The 19,834-nt window shown below is 57.0% G+C and overlaps 2 protein-coding genes across 2 annotated transcripts; both read right to left on the reverse strand.

Annotated features, from left to right (window-relative positions):
* Nucleotides 1-5,488: 5,488 nt before the first annotated feature.
* LOC308185983 (myogenesis-regulating glycosidase-like) lies at nucleotides 5,489-14,362 on the reverse strand. The gene is made up of 2 exons (XM_080574759.1): nucleotides 14,222-14,362; nucleotides 5,489-7,791 (listed from the first exon to the last, which is right to left on the reverse strand). The coding sequence occupies exon 2, from the start codon at nucleotides 7,661-7,663 to the stop codon at nucleotides 5,627-5,629; it is 2,037 nt and encodes a 678-aa protein (XP_080430885.1). The 5' UTR covers nucleotides 7,664-7,791; nucleotides 14,222-14,362; the 3' UTR covers nucleotides 5,489-5,626.
* Nucleotides 14,363-14,785: 423 nt separating this feature from the next.
* Nucleotides 14,786-19,805, reverse strand: SPMIP6 (sperm microtubule inner protein 6). Its single transcript, XM_080574795.1, has 7 exons — nucleotides 18,270-19,805; nucleotides 17,255-17,402; nucleotides 16,677-16,789; nucleotides 16,486-16,561; nucleotides 16,148-16,361; nucleotides 15,926-16,015; nucleotides 14,786-14,981 (listed from the first exon to the last, which is right to left on the reverse strand). The coding sequence occupies exons 1-7, from the start codon at nucleotides 18,405-18,407 to the stop codon at nucleotides 14,876-14,878; spliced, it is 885 nt and encodes a 294-aa protein (XP_080430921.1). The 5' UTR covers nucleotides 18,408-19,805; the 3' UTR covers nucleotides 14,786-14,875.
* Nucleotides 19,806-19,834: the final 29 nt, after the last annotated feature.

Below are 19,834 nucleotides of genomic sequence, written 5' to 3' on the forward strand. Positions count from 1 at the left end.
CGAGCCAGGATGGTCTCTAGATGCCCCTGAAAGCAAGGTGAGAAAGTAGCCTCAGCCCCAGTGATGCTGGCGGTGTGGCGATGGGGAAGAACAGCCCACCAAACCTCCCTCAATCCAGGGGTGTGAAGGGGAGCCACTGCTCAGTGTCATGGTGATGTTCGGGGTCCTTGGTTTCCTCCCATGGGCTCTGGGGACCAAAGTGTCCCAGTGGGCCCCAGCAAAGCTCCTTGGCTGTTGCTTCAGCAGGAAAAAAAGCTTTCTAAAAAGCTAAGGCTGCCTGTGGTGCTCACCCAAACCCTGCTGGTTGTAGTGGGGAACCAATCTCCAGCCCCATCATGCAGCATCTCTACCCCATAATCCATGTGCACAGTCATGGTTCTGCTGTCCTCCTGCATGAGGGGGACAAATGCACCTCCAAGACCTTCTGCACCTACTGGGGATGGTACGGGCTGCCCGATCCTAGCAGATTCCCCCGGGGAAAGGAGAGGTCAAGTCCATATAGCTGCAAAAATCCCTCCCCAGATCTCCATCCCTACCTGCTCTCTCCCTCTCTGCCTCTCCCTGGCGGGGCTGCACGCTGCTGGAGGAACATCTGGTTTGCCTTGCTGAGCTTTAGTCACGGTTGTTTTTTAGCAATCCCAGCTCTGAGCAAGTGCTGTGCTTGCTGGAGGGGCTGGTGACGTGGGAACATCGCTCACTCCAGGCTGCCTTTATGTTTTTTTGGAGGGGGGTGGTTATTATCCTTAATCTTTGGTGATCACTGAGCTACAAATCACCCATCCCCACTGGCAAAAAATAAAGAAATGTATTAAAAGCGAACAAACAAAAACCAGTCCCTGCCTTTCTCTGCTCGGCTGCGGGATTTTGCATGGCCCAGCCCAGCATTATGGCTTTCCTGGACTCCAGGACTGTCTGTGATGGAAGAGGTTGTTTTTTCCTAAGGTTGCCAGACTGGCTGCATGCCTGAAAGGGATCTGTTGCTGTCAGCTTGTCCTTTCACCACGGCTCTTCCCAGATGTGTGCTGTTTTTTGCCATTTTTTTCTCTTTTAATAAAAGCTGTGATCTCAGGCAGGGCTGGACCCACTCCCAGCCAGGACCCCGTGGCTCAGCAGTCACTGCCCCGCTGGCACCCGGGGGCACCTCTGCAACCTGGTTTGGAATGAGTTGGGCTTTGGCCATAGCCTCTCTGGGTCTGGATGTGGCCATGAACACTCCTCCCTATGCCGTGTGCACAGCCCTGGATGTATTTTTGAGCCCTGCCTAATGCGTGGTTTAGCATCACCCCGTGATCGGTGGGGTCCGGCTCCCATTTTGCTGGGACCTAGCGTGGCACAGATCCCATGTAAGCCTCCTGCATCCTTCCTGGACACAGCTCCAGCTTTCAGGAGGATGCAAAAAGACCCACCCCAAAACAACAACAAAAAAATGACACCAATCCAACTATAACCCCAACAACTCCGGGGAGGACTCGTGCATTACTGAGGGCTGCTGCAGGTGCTGGAAGGTAGCTCCAGCCTGTCCCAGGTCTCCAGCCTGTCTCAGCTTCACCTCCCATGGGTGAGCATCAGCCTGGTGCATGGATGCTGCTTGCAACCAGGGGAAAAGGCAAAGGAAAAGAGTTGGGAAAACGTCTTCTGTTGCAAAAGCAGCAAATCAAAGTCCCCCTCATCCCATCAGCTGAGTCGTGTAAGTTTCATGAGCTGTTTCTGGTGCTCCCGTGGCCAAAACCATCCACACTACCCCTCTACCCTGCCAGAGCAGTGTGGGAAGGGAACCTGGGGACAGCAGGGACAGGCAGTGCCCCAAGTGAATTTCTGGAGCCTCTGTGGGAAGCTGCAAGCAGCCTTGTCGTCTTCAGTACTTGCACACAGTTTTGAACCATGTGTCTTCTGTGTCACCATGGACCAGCAACCCCCCAGGTTGGCATTGAAGGGCAATTTTGGGGAAAGAATCAGCAGAACGGGTGTCATAATCAGTCTGATGCAGCAGCAGCAGTCACCTGGACATGGCCTTTTCTAGGCCAGTCCCAAGCCACAGCTCTTCCCCTGCCATGGGGATGCCAGGGAGGGCGATTTGTGACCCATCCCAGCCTGTGCTGCAGGAGGGGGCACTTTTAGCCCCCATCTGTTACTGCAGCAAACAGAAAGGGAGGGTGGTTGTGGTTGTAGGCAGCCCCTCCCTTCAAAATACACATCAAAGCTTCAGGCCACAAGTTCAGCAGCCTCAGTTCTAATTTCAGTAAAGCCTGGGGTGAAAAAAGCCCCAGATCTGCCTGAACCACTGGCCCCACATACAGACAGACAAGTTAAACTTCTTTTTGTTTTCCAAAGTTTTATATCAATCAAGGCAATTGATGTTACAGTCCCGTTTTCATAACAATTAAGAGTTAGAAAAGTGGTTAAAAACAACCCCACCGGCATTGCGGTCTGACTCAGGAAGGTGTGTGAAACCCAAGCACCCACTCAGCCAACACACGACGATGCGAGCTTCCAAGTCCAGTCCCACAGGTGTCACGTTGACCTGCTGCTCAGACACAACCTGCCAGAGCCAACTGGAAGAGGCTGAACCAACCCCAAGACCTGTTTTGGGGCTTTTCCTTGGCTGAGTCAAACTGGTTTTGGACAGCGACCCTTGGGTAAGCCAGAGAGATATCCCCAGGTGGAGGTTCCCAAAGTGTCTGTGCACGGAGCGCTTGTGGTCTGTGAGGTGCTAGGGATGCTCCAGCTGGGCTGCAGGGCTACAGCACAGTGTCAGAAATAGTGGTTTCGGTAAAAAGCTTGATGGAGAGGGTACCTAGAAGCTACGGATAGCTTGAGGCAGCACTGCTGAGCCTGTCTCCAAAATGTGAGGACGACTCGGTGCCATGAACAGCCACCCACACGGACCCTCAGGCAGCCACCCGCTCCTCAGCTTCATCCCTTACATCCTCCCAGCTTTACCCTAACCACAGCATTTAGAAAAATAAGGATACTTTATAACCTCAGTCGTTTACAACAAGTTAAGAAAAACCTTTGACAATAAAACTCTTTCTTTTGAGGGAAGGGGAAGAATGGCATGTCTAGCGGAGATTTTTCCTCCATGAGCTTCCTGACAGTGCCCTGTTGAATTTTGGTGCTTTCCTGGCACAAAGTCTGGCCAGACTGGACTTTTATGATCCCGTACCTCACAGGAATGTCCTAGCTTGCCACCAGAGCCTGAAAAGCCCAGCTGCAGCACCGGGTGCTGGCTTTTTTTGGATGCAAGCAGTCGGCACCCAACCCCCTGAAATGAGGGATGGTAGCAGAGGGTGCAAGCTCTCCTCACCTGCTCCCAGGCGAAGCACAATGGGTTTTCTTGACCCCTGCGAGGGGACCAAGACACTAATCCAGTTACTCCCATCACGTTCACAACAAAGGGATCCTAATGCGAGAACTGATCAGCTCCCAGCCAGTGTGTCTGTAGCTTGGAAAAGCACCACTACTTGCACCAGGGCCAGGGAGCAAACCTGAGCCCTCCACAGCTGAAAGCCACAAGAAACAGGCTTGGGAGCTGAGCCTGGGACATGCTTGTGCTCCCACTGGGCAGGGACCTGTCTCGTTTTGAGGCCAAACCACCAAATTACACAGGGCAGATCCAGCCAGACCTCAGGGTCAGTTCCAAAGAGTCAGAGACTCACAGGGGAGTTGAGGTTGGAAGGGACCTCTGGGACCTTCTGGTCCAACCCCTGCTCAAGCAGGGCCACCCCAAGCAGGTTGCTCAGGGCCATGCCCAGGTGGCTTTTGAGGATCTTGGAGGAGGGAGTCCATCAAACTGAACTTCCTCCTTTCCTTCCTAACCATAAAAGCACTTTAGACATTGCCCCAAGCACCTGGGTTTACTCCTGGGCACCACCACAAGCCACAGGTACAGCTCCTTTGCTTCCTCCTGCAAGCCCAGAGCAGGAGATGGGCTTGGAGAAAGACCATCAGAGGTATCAAACCCTGCCCAAAATGCTGCTCCATCTCCCAGGGTGGCGGACTCACGCCTGGATGCAATCCCGTAAGAAATCCTGCAGCCGCTGTGCTCTCCTTGCCCCAAGCCTTCCCAGCTAACACAGCCCAGTTCTGTGCAAACTTTTTAAAAATTAACGGGCTGAGGGGTGCCGGCACCCAGAGCATGGCCGGGAAAGTCCTGCCCTGGGGAGCACGGCTGCCAGACTGCAGTCCTGCTAGTGGTTTCCTGGAGTGGAGACTGCCCGTGTCTCTGTAAGTGCTTCCTCCCCCACAAAACCGAATGCGAAAGCTGGAAAAGCATCCGGAAAAAGGAGGGGGAGAAATGCAAAGAAAATCTCCTCTGAGGCCATGGGAGGGACCTGAGCTGAGGTCTTGCCCATCCTAGTGCTGGGAATTAGGGGTGCAGGAACACGTCACCCTGTGTCCTCTCCAGAAGCCTCCAACAGCAAGCCCAAACTCTGAAGAAGACCCCTGCATCTATGGGAAAGAGAGGAGGGCCGCACCAAAAAGCCCTACACAACACCATCATCTCTCTAACTCCAACCCGAGATGAAGATGGCTATTAGCTTAATTTCACGGTACATGAGAACATTTCCTTGGGTGCAGCGAGAACACCCACTGGCACAAAACCATCAGTGCAAAAGCCGGTGTTTTCCACCCACCGGCAAGCCGGCTAGCAGCGAAACATTACATCCATCCACGACGCGTGCCGCTTCCGGGAACCCGCTGTTCCCGGGGAAGCAGCACACAGACCCTTAGAGATCTGCTTTGCTTCAGGCAGTCCTTCTGCCAGCAACAAACCTGAAAGCTCATCTGTCCTTAAAAAATAAAATAAAAAAAAGATGATATCTGCAGGACTATCGTGTAACAGAACAGGACCATAAATGTGTTAAAAAGACTGATTGGGCACACTGGTAGGGACGGCGCTGCTCTAGAAGAGGCAGTGTTGACACCTGAGGCAAAACACACTGGGAAAAGTCTTGCAGCAGGTGTTGGATGAGTGAGGAGGGGAGATGCAGCTGCTCCAGCAAGCGATACGCAGTTCGTACAGCTGAAATACCTGCATGTCACGCGAGTAACCTGGCCCGCCTGGTACCCGGGAAAAGGGGAGCATGGGGCAAGAGTTAGTCCAGTCCCATAATAAAGGGGTGGAAATAAATCTGTGTATGTATGTGTATATATATAATCTAGCTTGTTTGCTGCTCTTAAAAAAGTCATTTTAAATATATTTGCCATATTAGAAAACTTAAGGCAGGCTGTGCTGTAGCAACCCTCCCACATCACACACCCCCATGCGAGTGCCGGGTGCACCCATGGGACAAGAAACGCTCCCACAAGGCACTAACCAACCTCCCCCTTTTGAAATCCTTGGGAAATGAAAAAGTATTAGCTTTGACTGCGTGACAACTCTTTCCTCACCTATACAGAGAAAATTCTGCCTACTGTAACCCAACCAGAGCATCCCACCTGCCCCAAATTAAACAAAAAAAATCAGATCACACCTCTCCAAATAACAAAAAAACCCAAGGACAATAAAGTCTATTTAATTCCCTTCGGCAATCCCAGTCCAAAATGAAATGTGCAATTAGAATTATTATTTGATACAAAGTTCTAGTGTAAGGCATGGTTAACCCAAAGCTGATGGAGGAGCCTGTTACGAAACCCAGAGGAAATAGGCAACTTCGTCCAAGTCAACGGGATAGTCGGTGAGCAGCACGGGCGTCTTCTCAAACAACTCCCCCTTGTAGCTGCGCCACTTGCCCGCCGGCAGGTAGACGTCACGCTCCTGCTTGCCCATCTCCAGGACGGGTGCCACCATGAGGGTGTCGCCGATGAGGAACTGCGAGTCGATCCTGTGGGTGGCCTCGTCGCGGGGTGAGATCCACCAGATGGGCCGGATGATGGGGTCACCTGTGTCGGTGACCTCCCCAGCCAGCTCCAGCAGCAGCGGGGCCACCAGCGACTCGTGGAGCTCTGTGAACTTCTGTGCGATCTCCACCACCTGCTTGTCGTAGAGCCAGGGCGGGATGGAGAACTGCATGGAGGGCATGAAGGCCGACAGCTCCAGCCACCGCACGTACAGCTCCCGGTCCGGGATCTCAACTGCACCATCTGTCTTATTTGGGAAAAAATTCCCCCCAATCATGTCAGCGGAAATAAAGGGGTACCCCAGCATGCTGATGGTGAGCACCGTGGGGATGAGGGACTTGAGGCCGAGCTCATAGCCCCACACGGAGTCGCGGTCAATGATGCGGAAGAAGCAGGAGATGTTCTGCGACTGGTAGCCCACCCGCACCTCGGCCAGCTCGTAGAAGGGGATGGCCATCTCCGTGTAACGCCGCGACCAGATGCTGGGGTCTGAGAGCGGCCGGAAGGTGCTGAACTGCTTGGGCAGGTAGCTGGTCTCACCCGCGTCAAACTTGAAGGAGGAGATGCCGTACTTGTGGCGGAGCTGGCGCAGGTGGCTCTGGAACCAGTCCCGGGCTGCCGGGTTGGTGAAGTCCAGGATGGCCCCGATGCCGTTCCACCACTCCACCATGGCCGGCAGCCGCCCCGACGGCTCCTTGATGAACAGCTGACGCTCAATCCCCACACCAAAGTTGGAGGAATTGTAATTTATGAAAGGGTGAGTCCACAGGGTGACCTTAAAGCCATCTTCCCTCAGTTTTGCAAACATCTCCGTTACGTTGGGGAACTTGACGGGGTCAAAGTCAAAGTCCCCGTAGGCCTGTGTGTACATGTCATCAATTTCAATGTGGCTGCAATTAAAACGGTATTTCTTAATCTTTTCAGCAAATCTCAAGAGTTTATCCTGATCAATATCATTCTTGTAGAGTGCCCAGGTGGACCAGATGGGGTAGCGGAAGGCGTTCTCGGCGGGGATCTTGGAGGGCTTGTTGAAGTACCTGCGCACCATGTACTTGTGGATGGAGGTGACGTCGGAGCCCACGCACACGCGGTAGCTCAGCTCGGGGAAGGGCTGCTGGCCCGGCGGGGGCTTGTAGGGCGAGTCCTTGTAGCGGGCCTGGAAGAAGAGGGTGCGCTCGGTGGCGTTGAAGCCCAGGTGGAAGGGCACCGAGTCGTTGATCTTGATGGCCGCCGCTTTGGAGGAGAGCCAGTAGCGCTCCAGGATGCCGCCAAAGCTGTCGCGGAAGGAGTAGACGTCGCTGGTCACGTAGGGCACGGGCTCCTGGTAGCCGGCCAGGCGGATGGGCCAGTGCTGCGTGCTCATCTCCGAGCCCCCGTACCAGTGGGCGTCCTCCCAGAACATGGTGTGCTCCACCGCCGGGCCGGCCGCCAGCTCCTCCCAGCGCACGCGGTAGCACATCACCGTGTCCTTGGGCTTCACCGTCTGGATGAAGAAGTTGAGAGGCCCGCGGTCCGACCGCGTGCAGCTCAGGATCTCGCCCTCCTTGGAGCACGACTCCAGGTCCAGGCTCCCCGAGTGGAAGGCCAGGCGGAAGACCACCTCCCCATGCTGGTTCCTGATGACGAAGCCGTCCGCCCGCAGGTCCATCAACTCCGTCTTGAGACGCTCCGCCTTGCGCAGGGACACCGTGTAGTAGCACCAGGCCACCACCGCGGCGATGAAGAGGACGAGGCCCAGCGTGACGGCCCCCAGCATGGGCCTCAGCTCCTTGGAGGGCTTCTGCTTCACCGGCGTGAAGTTTTCGGGCAGAAAGGTGTACATGGCGCTCTGTTTTCACTAGCACTTTTTGCAGAGGAGTGGGAAGAAAGATGTCTTTGCAGCAAGCCCGGGGTTCTCAAGAGAAGAAAACTGAGAGTTCCCACCTCCACCGAGCCCTGGAGTGTCTGTCTCTGAAAAAGAGGATATAAATCATCTCAGAAGAATCTCTGAATCACGGGATCTCTCGTCACCTCTTTGCTGTCTCTATTTCAGCAGCTCCCCATGCCTCCCTGCTATTGGGTGGGGACACTGCAGACAGAGCCCCAAGACACTCCCCAGACAACACGTGGGGACCCCAACCTGAACCCCACAGAGGGCAGCACCCAGTAAGGGCAGTAAGAGCCAAAGCAGAGCACGGCAGCTCTTCGGCTCCGTCCTGCTCCCCCCTGTGTGGCCCCGGGGAAGGAGGCTGCTTGCAGAGCCAAGAGCCGCATGGCTTCCCCTTGGCTGCGGGCTTGACAGGCTCGGCCAAGCACAACGCTGTGGGTTCAGAGGCAAAAAGTGAAGTAAGGACACCGGGGAGCGAGGAGCAAAACCAGGCAGAGATGGAGCAGGGACGGAGAGGAGCCGCCGGTGTCTGCCCGAGCCCAGCGGGATGCTGGGCTCTCTCAGGGGCTTGGCGTGGGCGAGGGCAGGAATAACCACCATCTCCTAGCCCCCTCCAGCCTGTCACAGCTGAAATGGCCCCAGGCTAGCAGCAGGGCAGCCTGGCTGCTGATGCTTCTGGGGAAGCTGCTTGTGGGGGATGAGGGGGACCTGAGTATCACCTGAACCCCTCTGTCCCACCACAGGGATGCCCAGGTGTGATCCCGAACGGCTGCGCTGGTGTTCGTTTTGAAGCAGCTCTTGGGCCAGATCTTGCAGCCTTGTTGTCGCAAGGAGGAAGGCTCAGAGCAGAGCAGGCTGCCCGCACCCCATCCCTGAGAGAACCTCTGCCAGGCGAGATGCGGGGTCAGAGAGAGCCCAGCAGGGACATGGGGGACATTTGGGGCAGGGGCTGCAGGGACGGGATGCAGCCAGGCAGGATGAGCGCCGGCCCGGCCACGTCACCTTCTGCTGGGTGTCTGTAACCTTCTGGGCTGCCAGTCGCTTTAAATGGGATTACGGCGGCATTAGGAAGCGATTAGCCTGAGCAGGCAGTGGGTTGAGCTAAACGACCTGTCCCGCGGCCAAGTCCCACTGAGCCCTCGCTCACCGGCCAGGAGCGGCTCCGGTCACCCAGTCTGTGTCACCCAGGGCCACATCCTGCCCACAGGAGGGGAAGGGGACCCTTGCCCCCCAGCCCATGTGATGCAGAGAGCCCTGCTGCCAGCAAAATCAGGCAGTAAAGGTGGTGGGGGAGATCCTGCACTGGCATTACACCTTCATCCTCCTCCAGCAACACTCCTCAGCGTTAGGGTTAGCAGGGACAGAAGTGGGGACAGAGCTGGCAAGGTTCACAGAAGGGTTTTGGACACAACCAGCGCAGCCAAGTGATGCTGTGGGGACGCTGTGATGCCCAAACCAGAGCTGCTTCCCTGCCACCCATCTCCACCAGCATTGACACCCGTGGGAGGTGAGAGGGTCCGGCTGGGTGTGCCAGCAACAAAACAGCACACGTGGGGCCAGTGCAAGTGGCTGGGTGTTTCTGGACATTTAAATGGGTATGCTTAGCCCAGATGAGCTCCCTCCCTCTCTGCACTGGGAATTTTTGGGATGCCAGTGACAGAGCTCCCGCTATCAGAGACAAGCGTGTGCCTTGTACGTGCATTATCTTGGGGCTGGGAAGCTCGAGGGGGGAGAAAACAAAATGCAGCCACCCACCGAGCAGAACTGGCAAGTTATTCAGGGAAGAGAATTTTTGAAAGGTGTCATGTTGGATGGGAAAAATGAAATAAATGGCTTTGTATCTCCTAGATTTCATCTAGGATTTTAAGGGAGATTTTTAAGGCAGGATTTTTGATCCTGCCATGGTGGAGATGGCCCCCTCCTCATCTCCACTTAAAACTGAGAGCAACAAAGCAGCCCCCTGCTCCAGGGAGTCGCTGGATTTCCATCTCCCTTTCAGGAGGCTGGTTTATTATTTATGAACTACTTTGAATCCGCTCTATTTTTAGGCAGTTTCTTTTCCCCCCTCCACGGACTGGAATTTGTGATGTAGACAAAGGAGCTGGCACCACTGCTGCCACTCAGGAGTGAACCAATGCAGTTCGTAGGAAAGGTTTTCGCCCCCAGTCTGCCTTGGAGCAGCCCAAAGCCTGGGTGTCCAAGCCAGCAGACTTAACCCAGTCCGTGGGTCCAGGCTGTCCGTGGGTCACAGCCAAACGGGGACACAACGGATGCCGGGGCACCCATCCAATGCGAAGGCTGAGCCAACCTCTGCAGCTTGGTGGAGGAAGGGCTCAGGCAGCCCCGCATGGAGGCAGAGCACCATCCTGCACCGTCCCACTACAGAGGACGGTATTTACCAACACGTGCAATCAGCAGCACCCAAAAATGCAGCACAGCACCATGCAAAGGTGCCCAGACCTCAAGCACTGGTGCAGGCTGCAACCCGAGCATCCACCGGCATCGTCTCAGGCACTAAATGCTCATGGTGGGGGCAAATTTGCTGAGCCACAGGGAGAGCTTCTGCAGCACAAACCCTGCAAATGCAGCAACTGTCCATGGGGTGGGACAGCCCAGAGCATGGCCAAGATAGGATCAAACGCCTTTTGGTGCATGGGGCTGATGGGTCATGCTGGATGTCACCTCCTCCAGGATGGACCTTGAGGTCTGGATGTCACCTCCTCGGGCACAGCTCTGCCAAGCAGGCTGAGAAATATTTGCAGCCGGGGGCCAGCAGGAGCTTGCTCTGCAGCTGGCCCAACACCTCCTTGGTTTTGCTTTGTTAATCAAATTTGCAGCTCACCATCCCATGACCTGCCCCTGTCCCAGACCAAAGGTAAGTCTTCTACACTCCCCTGAGATAACGCCCGCCACCTCGCACGTGGAGAATTGCCTGCACACGCCACAGCTGTTTCAACATATTTTGGAATGCAAACTTGTTATTTTGCTTCAAGGCGACATTGCGGTGACCTCCAGCTCCTCTAAAAAAAGAAAACGGGCAGGGAGGGCGGCAAAGCCAAGCAGCATGCTTGCAGCTTGCTGCGACGAAGCTTCCCAGCTGACCCAAAAACAAAGCTTTTTCTTCCCATTCCATGGAAGCAGCCAGTCGCCTTGCCTTGATCTGCGATGAAAGCAAAACACCCTGGCAGGACACACTTTACAGAGTAAAAATAAAAATTCATTTTTCGACCGGTTCTATTTTTACCAATACCGCTGCTAAACGCGGGCTGCGGGACTCACAGCACCACTAACCCCAGCACCTTTATAATGAGGTCACTGGTTTAAAATGGTCACTAACAACTAATGGGTCCCTATTGCCCCTGCAGGGTCAGCTCCGAATTGTGCTGGTGCCTGCACTGATTTCCCAGGCCAGGGTGTCAGGAAACTGTGTGTCAGGTGGTGCAAGGTGCTACCTCCTCTCCTAATGTCTTGGCAGGGGTCAAGCAGATGAAACACTGCAGAATTTACTGCCAGACATTTCCAACCCCGAAAAGAGCAGGGAATTAGGATGGCAAAAGGGGGAAATGATATCTCTGCAAAGCATCTACAGGAGAAAAAGACACCTCTGAGTGCACAGTCCCTGTGCTGAGCCTCTGCCTTGCTAAAGGGACTTTGCAGCCCAAGTCTGATAGGGGCTGGGATGAGCAAACCCTTCTGTGGGTTTATTTTCTCTTGGAGGGATCTGATAGGAGCCAGGGAGGCAGGGGGACACATGGGATACACAGGGCAGCACCGGCATGGGGGGGCATGGCTGCTCCATGGACATCCCTCTCCCCACAGAGGCACAGGTTCACCCAAAAGCCCTGCGGAGCTGCCTGCCCCAGGTTTGTCCCTGCTGGGTACAAGTCTCCCCCCCCCCCCGGCACAGACCCTGGTCCCCAAGCAGAGGGATTGGGACAGACAGGGGGACACAGCACATCCTTTTCAGGGGACCCCAGGTCGCAGCAGGGCCCAGTGCTCCCTGGTCTGAAAAGCTGGAGTACAGGCTGGGAGAGGGGGGTCACTTTGCCTCCTGCGAAGTGACAGCTGCTTCCCTGCTTTTGGGATGCCACCTCCCTGTTAATACATGGCAGCAAATTCCCCACCACGCCTGGCTGTTGGGTTCAGACAGCTCATCCCGCCGGGGACGTGGGGCACGGTGCCGGCACCTACCTGTCCATCACCTCCCGGGGGTGTCCCCTCTGCCGCAGATGTATTTTAAGCACATAAAAAATCCATGCTGCTGCATCTCTGTGTCCTCCCCATGACACTGGGAGGTTTCAGGGCACAGAGCTGTCTGTGCCCTGGGCAGGCTGCGAGCAGCACGTGCCTGCGGGCAGGAGGAGGAGACTGGCACATCACCGGTGTGTCACCGGTGTGTTTTCTCGGGCACTGTGACGGAATCACGTGCAGCCAGCCCTCCTGCTCTGGTGGCTGCTGCAGGCATCACGGCGGCATGGAGCGAGCACGAAGGGTGCTGCTGGCACGAGGGGGGTGCTGGCTTTGAGTCTCAGAGCCTCAGGATTCAGGCTCAGGACTCACCTTTCTGAAGCAGGAGTGGGAAGGGATGGCAAATGCTTGTCCCACCTGCATTCAGAGGCTTTAAAGAAGCAGACAGCTTCTTTAAAAAAACACAAAAAGCCCCCCCCCCCCAATATTATTATTATTTCCCCCCCCTCAAAGTCTTGTGCTTCTTAGCACAGCTATGATTCAGCACTGTAACGGAGCTGCATTGAGCAAAAGGAAACAACCAACTCCGCTGCTGCTGGCTGGTTCCTAAGCCAGGATTGAACAACACCGAGCACCCAGAGGATAAACCCCAAATATGTGAATATGGAGCTTATCTGTGAACTGCAGAAATGCTGCTAGGACTCGCATGGTGTGCAGAAACAGAAGATTTGAGTCTGCAGTATTCCCTCTGCTGAACCTTAAATGCTTCCACCTATACTGCAGGAACTGGCACTTTGCAGCCCACCTTTGCTCCTTCAAGCTGCCCGCACCGAGTGACTCTCTAAACCCCTTTAGACACCTCGTCGGGTGTTTGACCATGACTGCAATGCAATAAAGCCCACACTGAGTCAATTTTGGCAGCAGATGTCTTAATATTTAATACACCTGACAATTCTCTCTTCACGTCATCTTTCCTTGCTCTTCACTGTGCACTAATTAGTGAGATGAAGTTCCAGTAAGCTGGTTTTTCAGTTTACCTCCGCACATGCTCGCAATGCAGCCAGTTCATGCCTAGAACTTGGCCCCGCAGTGTCTCGGGTCATGCTCACGGTGCCCAAATTTCTCCAAGCTGCTGAACTTGACAGGCCACATGCGTAGGAAAGGTGAATTAAACAAACTTGCCCTGAAATCCTTCAAAGTGCAATTGCAAAAAGCGATCCCTCGTGCGGGACAGGCTTTAAAACACAGTGAGTGGCCAGGGCTAGTGGTGCCCAGGCAGGGGACACTCACCCAGCACACTTCTTGTGCCTGGCTGTGGCGAGAGCACCCTCCCCTCTGTCTTGGCCCTGCTTTGCCCCCAGACCCGACCCAAGTGCCACCACCTTGCCTCCCCGTCCCCCGCCCCATGCCCTGCCCTCTGGACACGTTCGGTTCCACATCGCCCCCATGGCACCCGATGGCTCGAATGCTAGCTGGTGACTCCATGCCAAGGCGGCCACGGAGCCGTGCTCCCACCCGAGGCTGAAAGAGCAGATCCGTCCTTTTGGGAGCACTCCCTGGCGCTGAGGCTGGCTGAAACCCGAGCCCACCCCAACACCCGAGCACCACAAAGTGATACCAGGAAGAAACGGGAACCCAGGCACAGCCCCTGGCACGGCCTCTGCAATTTTCCAGCCCTTGCGAAAACCCAGGTGCCTCCAGCTCCAGAGAGAGCAGCAGGCGACGGGCACCAAAATTTCTGCCCGTATCTGACAGTGCCAGCGACGCTGGCCACCCTTGGGCCAAACGCGAGTGCCAAGCTGTTAAAACACCCGCTGGCAGCTCCTTCGTGCCTGGATCCGGCCGGGGAGAGGCGAGCCTCGCACCTCACCCGCTGCAGGGCTGCGGGTGCCTGCTGCGGCCCCGTCCCGCTGGGCATCGCTCACGGTGCCCAGGCAGCCTGAGAGGGAACGGGAAAGGGGAAAGGTGGCCTGGGGCTTCCTCGGGCACCTCCGCTGCTTGCCGCCACCCATGGCATGGGTTGGTGGCCGGGCTGTCCCAGGGACGCTCCGAGCCCCCCCGGCTGCGTCGCCCAAGCTGTGGCTGGAGCCGGGCACTCGCCCTGGGGCTCGGGCAGCCATTTCGGGGCGGCTGGCTCCCCACACTCTGCAAGCGGCAGGGGGATCCGGGCGCAGCCCCTACACTCAGCGGGGCGAAAGGACCGCACCCCGACAAGGGACACCCCGCTGCCTGGGGGTGCGCACCCCAAACCCTCCCAGGGGACACCCCAAAGCCCCCAGCCCCGGGAAGCCCTCGCCCCCCGCCCCAAGGGGCCGGGGCACTTACCCGCAGCGCCGGGCCATGGCCGGGCTCCGGCCGCCGAACACACCCGCCTCCCGCGGCGGTTCCGGGGCTGGGCGGAACCGGGGAGCTCGCTCCGCCCTGGCCCGGCCCCCCCTGGCCCTCCCCGGTCCCCCCTGGCCCTCCCCGGTTCCCCCTGGCCCTCCTCGGTCGCCACCGGTCCCCTCCAGTCGCCCCCTGTCCCCCCCTGGTTCCCTCGTGGCCCAGCGGGCGCCTGGGGGCCAGGGGGTGCAGGAGCTCCCAGGTCTTCGCTAATTGACTGCGCTCCTTTATTAATGGCACGCAATCATTACTGACACGCCGCTTGCAGATCGCCCCCTGCTCGCTTAGCCCCGTGCCGGGGGTCCCGGTGGGCTGGTGGCCGTGTGGGGGTAGTTGGGTGAAAGCAAACACGTCCGAGCCCCCTGTATGGGCGGCTGCTGCTTCTCCCTCTGGTGGAGTCACTGTGCTCCCAGAGCTTCTCCCCGCGTGCTTGGGTCTTGGCACCGGCCCCCGAGATCTGTTCCAGTGCACCCCAAGGCAGCAGCCGCTGGATTTTATCCCGCCTCCCCTCTCCAGTGACCGTCCCAAGCCTGTAGGAAAGGAGCTGACAGGAGCGGTTTGCCCAAAGTGGTTTTAATGAAAGCCCACCTTTGCTCTTCACCAGCACTCCTGGGCAGAGTAAGCCTCTGAGGAAAACTCAGGGTGGATGGCGTAGCTGCCTCGCTGGACTCCTCCCATCCTCTTGAAGTGGCTCGTGTCCCACCTGGGGGTAGATACGTGGTGCTGTCAGCCACAGGGAGGATGAAGCTCAGGTGAGGAAGAAGAGCAGAAGCCCCGGTGCTGGATGCTGGCATCGCTTAGGGGCGAGCAGCGAGCATGTAGCTGCCCTTGTTCTCTCTAGAGGTGTCTTTGGGTGGTGAGGCCAAAGCCAAGGCTGGGCAGAAAGCTCCCTGGTGCTGCCACCTGAGTGAGCTGCTCCCAGCAGGTCTCACGCTGCCACCTCCCGCTCCTTGCACTGTCATCTCCCTCAAACTTTCATTTCCAGAGCCATGCAAGTACAAGAAAATCTGCCTCTTTCTCAGCAGAGAAGACCTTGAGAAACATCTCACCAAGGCTCAGACATCGGGATGTCTATGGGGAACTCATTGCCCTGTTTGTTCTTCCCATTTGCTTTCAGTTTCTGCTCTCAGGAATTTAAAGGCAATCACACGTTTTCTACGAGCCTGACTCCTAATTTTGGACGGTGGGGAGTTGATGTCATAGCACAGGGATGACTAAGCTGGATAAACAGCCTCCCCTCTCCTCTTGCTGCTTCCCGAGGGCTGTTCCAGGGTAAGAGCTGCCTCAGCAATGGAGAGATCCCAAAAGGGAACATGCGGGGATTAAAAGGTGCTGCTGGACCTGCAGCGGGTGAAGGACTGGGCTGATTACTGCATAAAGGGCAGTGGGACCAGGACTGTGTCCCAAGATGAGCAAGTGACAATGACAGAAAACACAAGAGCAGCACAGGCAACACTAATGTGGCCCCAAAGTCTGGGAAATGCTAAGCCATTTGCAGGCAGGCTGCACCATAGCCCCCAGAACAATCCTCTGAGCAATTTTGCATCAAACCCTAATGAAAAGAGACCCAGTGGCTGACGTTAGCAGGCTTTACCCTGGGGCACCCTGCCCTTGTCCGGAGCAGTCCCTCACAGAACCCATCCATACCTAGGGCTCCTGTATGGGTACGATGGCTGGGGGTGATGTGAAGGTACACAGAGCGTCGCTGTGGGGCTGTAACTGCAGCATGGGATGCTCCTGCAAGAGGCATGGAAGGCAGGGTGTTCAGTGGCCTTGCAGACGAGGGAGGCCATGTCCATCCCACCCCATCCCACCCCATCCTGTCCCAACCCAACTCATCCCACCCTTTCCATCCTATCTCAACCCAACCTTACAGTCCTCTCTGCTAGCGTGTTGCGATGCCTCCTGATGGCGGTGTCCCCATCGACGTAGTAGTCCATCCCCCGCAGGCAGTAGTGGCGCCCGGAGCAGGGGCTGTAGTAGCCCTGGAAGGGTCTCCTCCCCGACGTGGTGTACATGGGCTGCAGGGACGGTGGCGAGAGCCGTGACAGCCTGCGCAGCATGTCAGCAACCACCTCCCGCTCTGCAAGCAGAAGGACGGCGAGGATAAGGGGCGAGGAGGAGCTCATCAGGCAGCTCGTCACCCGGACAGCCACCGGCACGGCACGGGCACAGCGAGAGCCGGAGCTCCGGGTGAGGGCAGTTACCGTATTGGTTGAGGCAGGCGGGTTTCGGAGGGTATGGCACAGGTATGCTGCGCAGGTAGGTCTCCATCGTCTTCTCCTGCAGGGAGCCATCACAGCCCTTGCAGCATTGCCACCCTTGCGGTGCAGAGCCCAAGGTGTCGGTGGCACCTGAGGGGGCTGCAGTTTTGGGGGGAAGGGGGGCCGGACCCTACCTTGGGTGGAAGGGGGAGGTAGGTGCTGTACTTGTTCCAGGCTGCACTGTTGTAGGGACCTGCTCTCCAGGTGATGTATTTGTCCTCGTTGACAAAAATCGGGTTGTACTTCTCTGCAATGAGAAGGTGACAGGCAGGGGTGGCCCATGGGGCGCGCAGCCACCTTTGGGGCTAGGATAGGCCGTGGGGATATGGCTGGAGTGTCCCAACTGCCTCCCATGTCCCACAGACATAACGCCATGGGCTCGGGGCTATTTCAGAGGTGCTGCTGCTTTGCATGCAGCTTTGGGCCATGGGATGCCCAGAGGGATGTGTTCAGGCATCACCAACCACCACAGGTTTTGGGAGACTGACAGTGGAGCAAGCCCAGGGGACCTCAACATGGGGATGGGGATGGGGATGGGGATTTGTGACCTAAGCTAAGCCACGAGTGCAGATGCTGAGTGAGTGTCCCTTTGTCCAAGGGAACACGGGATGCAAAAGGAGGGATGGACAGAGCTGCACCGGCATCCTCAGCTCCCTGCTCTGTGGCCCCTGGGGACATGCCCTGTGTGACACGGGATGGGACCTTGTGGTACCTTCAGGCCTGGTCAGCCAGTACTTTTCGGGCCAGTAGGCGGTGGGGTCGATGGCGTTCCTGTACAAGTACTCCTGCATCGCTGCCTTAATCAGCTTCTCGGGCTGACCTTGGCTTGCTGGATTTTGCTCCTGGGGCATCGTTAATCCCTAGAGACAGCAGAGAGCGGGGAGAGATGCCCAGGTGACACGGCAGCACCTGCCTTCCTGGGCATCGGGGCTCGCAGTAAGGCAGAGATTGGGGTGGGTGCACCAGGGCCACTGTGTATGGGGCCAGCAGCAGTAGGGAAGGGAGTTGAGACAAAGCTGATTCCCTACAGCTGGCAAAGACCAAGAGGGCTGGGGTCTCCCAGCATTTATGAGCCTGTTCTGTCCCCACACAGCAGTGACATCCATCTCTATGCCCTCTGCTGGCTCTCTAATTACAATGCATGTGCTAACGAGGCTGCAAGAGATGTGGCGTCCTTCACATCGGAGCCTGCCTGCTTGTCAGGCTGCGTGGTGAGAGCAGCACAGCCATGGCACACACGGACCCTGCTGCGGCAAGGCCACGGCTCAGGGGTCTGTCCTGGAGCAGGGCTGGGAGAGGTTTTGCCGTACTCAGGACTTCACGGGGTCCTGCTGGCACACAGGGCTCCCAGCTGGAGCCTTGGGGCTGTGTGTTGGAGCAGCTCCCAGAGCTTCCCAATCTCTCCCCTGTCACCATTGTGTCACCTTGTGGCCCGGCGTCCTGCCACTGCCTCAGTTTCCCCTTCCTCAGAGGATACTCTCTGAAACCTACTGATGGACAGGGCCGATGTGTGAGAGCTTGTGCTTGTCTGCCCTGTGAGCCCAAAGCCACCCCGGGGTGCAGCCCCACAGGCACACACCAAGCCCAGGGGACAAAAAGCCAGCGAGCACGGGCCATGGGGTGTCAGACACTTTGCTGACCCGGGAACACGAACCCCCTCTGTTACAGAAAGCGAGGTGCCCCCATCCACCTCCCCCATGCTGGGGGAGAAACCCCGAGGTATTTACCTGGGTCACAAATTTGTTTTCTTTCCATTGCTGCGGCGGGGCCTTCTCATGGATCGACTTCTTCAAGGTGCACGGCGGCCGGTAGGAGTCGGTGTAGGTGCTGACGGGGGTCTTGTGTTTTTGGGCGAAGAGGAACATGGTGCTGTGGCCACAGGGGTGCTGAGTCCTGGTGGGTCTTGGGGGGGCTCAGCAACACTGCACGGGGCTGGGGTCTCCCAGCCCACGTGGTCCTATGTGGAAACGGAATGGGGCCCCAGTGCCACCAGCTTCTGGTGGTGCTTATGTCATCAGTGACATCACAGTGTGGCAGCACGGGGGATTTGGTCTCTTTCTGTGCCATGGCTGTGCCCCCAGGGACAGCATGTCCTGGATTAGGGCACAGCGACCCGTCCCTGCACCCCTCCCATCCTCCCTCCTTCCCTCCTGCCATGGGCATCCCCCTGGCCCCAGGTTTCCTCCCCTCTCACAGGCACTTAGATTAACAAGGGTAGGGAACAATTTCAGCAGGTCCTGGTCAAGATATTGTGAAAGGTTCGGGACTCCCAGGCATCACAGTAATTGTTGCCTTTCCAGCCTCTCTCTCCCGTATTTCCTTGGAAATCCCAGAGCAGCACCACGCCGCTGCAGCCACCACCAAGCAGCATGGCAGGGGGCTCCCCACTTGGACTGTGGCACGGATTGGTCATTTTGGGGTATCCAGGGGAATTACTACCTGCTCGGGGGAGCTCTCTCCCCTGTTTCATTAAAAAGCTGGATTTGGGTGACTGTGAGTGGCTCGTTCGCTATCCCGAGTGCTGCGGTGGGCTCTGCAGGGCTGGTGGAGGGAGCGATCCTCACCCAGCTCAGTGTCATCAGCTGGGTTACACCCAGGGAGGAATTTACATGAACCACGTGTGCTTGTTGCCCAGAAGATGCCAAGCAGGACCCCTCTGCCCTGGGCACCTCCATCCTGAGGCTCCCCAAGATGCCACTGATTTTCATCCCTCCCGGAAGCTGGGTAAAACCTGCCTGTCCCATGTGGGGTGGACGCGGTGGGGCAAAAAAGGGGCTGTGGCTTGCTCTTTAATGGGATAAATTCATGTTGTGAGTCTCTTGCACACGGGTTTGCATTAGTTACTGGCAGGAAAACAGCAGTTGACGGTATTGAGGCATTGGTGGCACTGCTGCACCGCCCTCAGGGGTCCTGGGCTCACTGCCCGGCTCCTCTCCATTAGTCACTGGCAGCCCTAAATCATCGGCTGACGGGTGGAAGGAAAGCACAGGCAAAGCGATGGGGGCGGGAGGGAACCGGGGGCTGGAAAGCAGTGGGATTGCCTCTGCAGACACAGCCCATCAGCCAGGGCGTCACGGGGAGAGGAGCAGTTTTCTGAGCAGCTTCCTCATGGGGAAGGCCACGGCTGGCTTCCTAAATCCTCCCATCCCCGGAGAGGGCTCCCAGGGGCCACCCCGCTCCCAGGAGAGCTCCTGTTTTCCTTGAGCTGGAGGCCAAGCAAGGGTACATCAGTACAAATCTCCTGCTCCCCGTCCACTTGTCCACCCGTGGTTTCAGCCTCAGCGAGGGCTGG

This window comes from Anser brachyrhynchus, assembly GCF_964034855.1.
Source record: "Anser brachyrhynchus genome assembly, chromosome: Z".
Lineage (NCBI taxonomy): Eukaryota > Metazoa > Chordata > Aves > Anseriformes > Anatidae > Anser > Anser brachyrhynchus.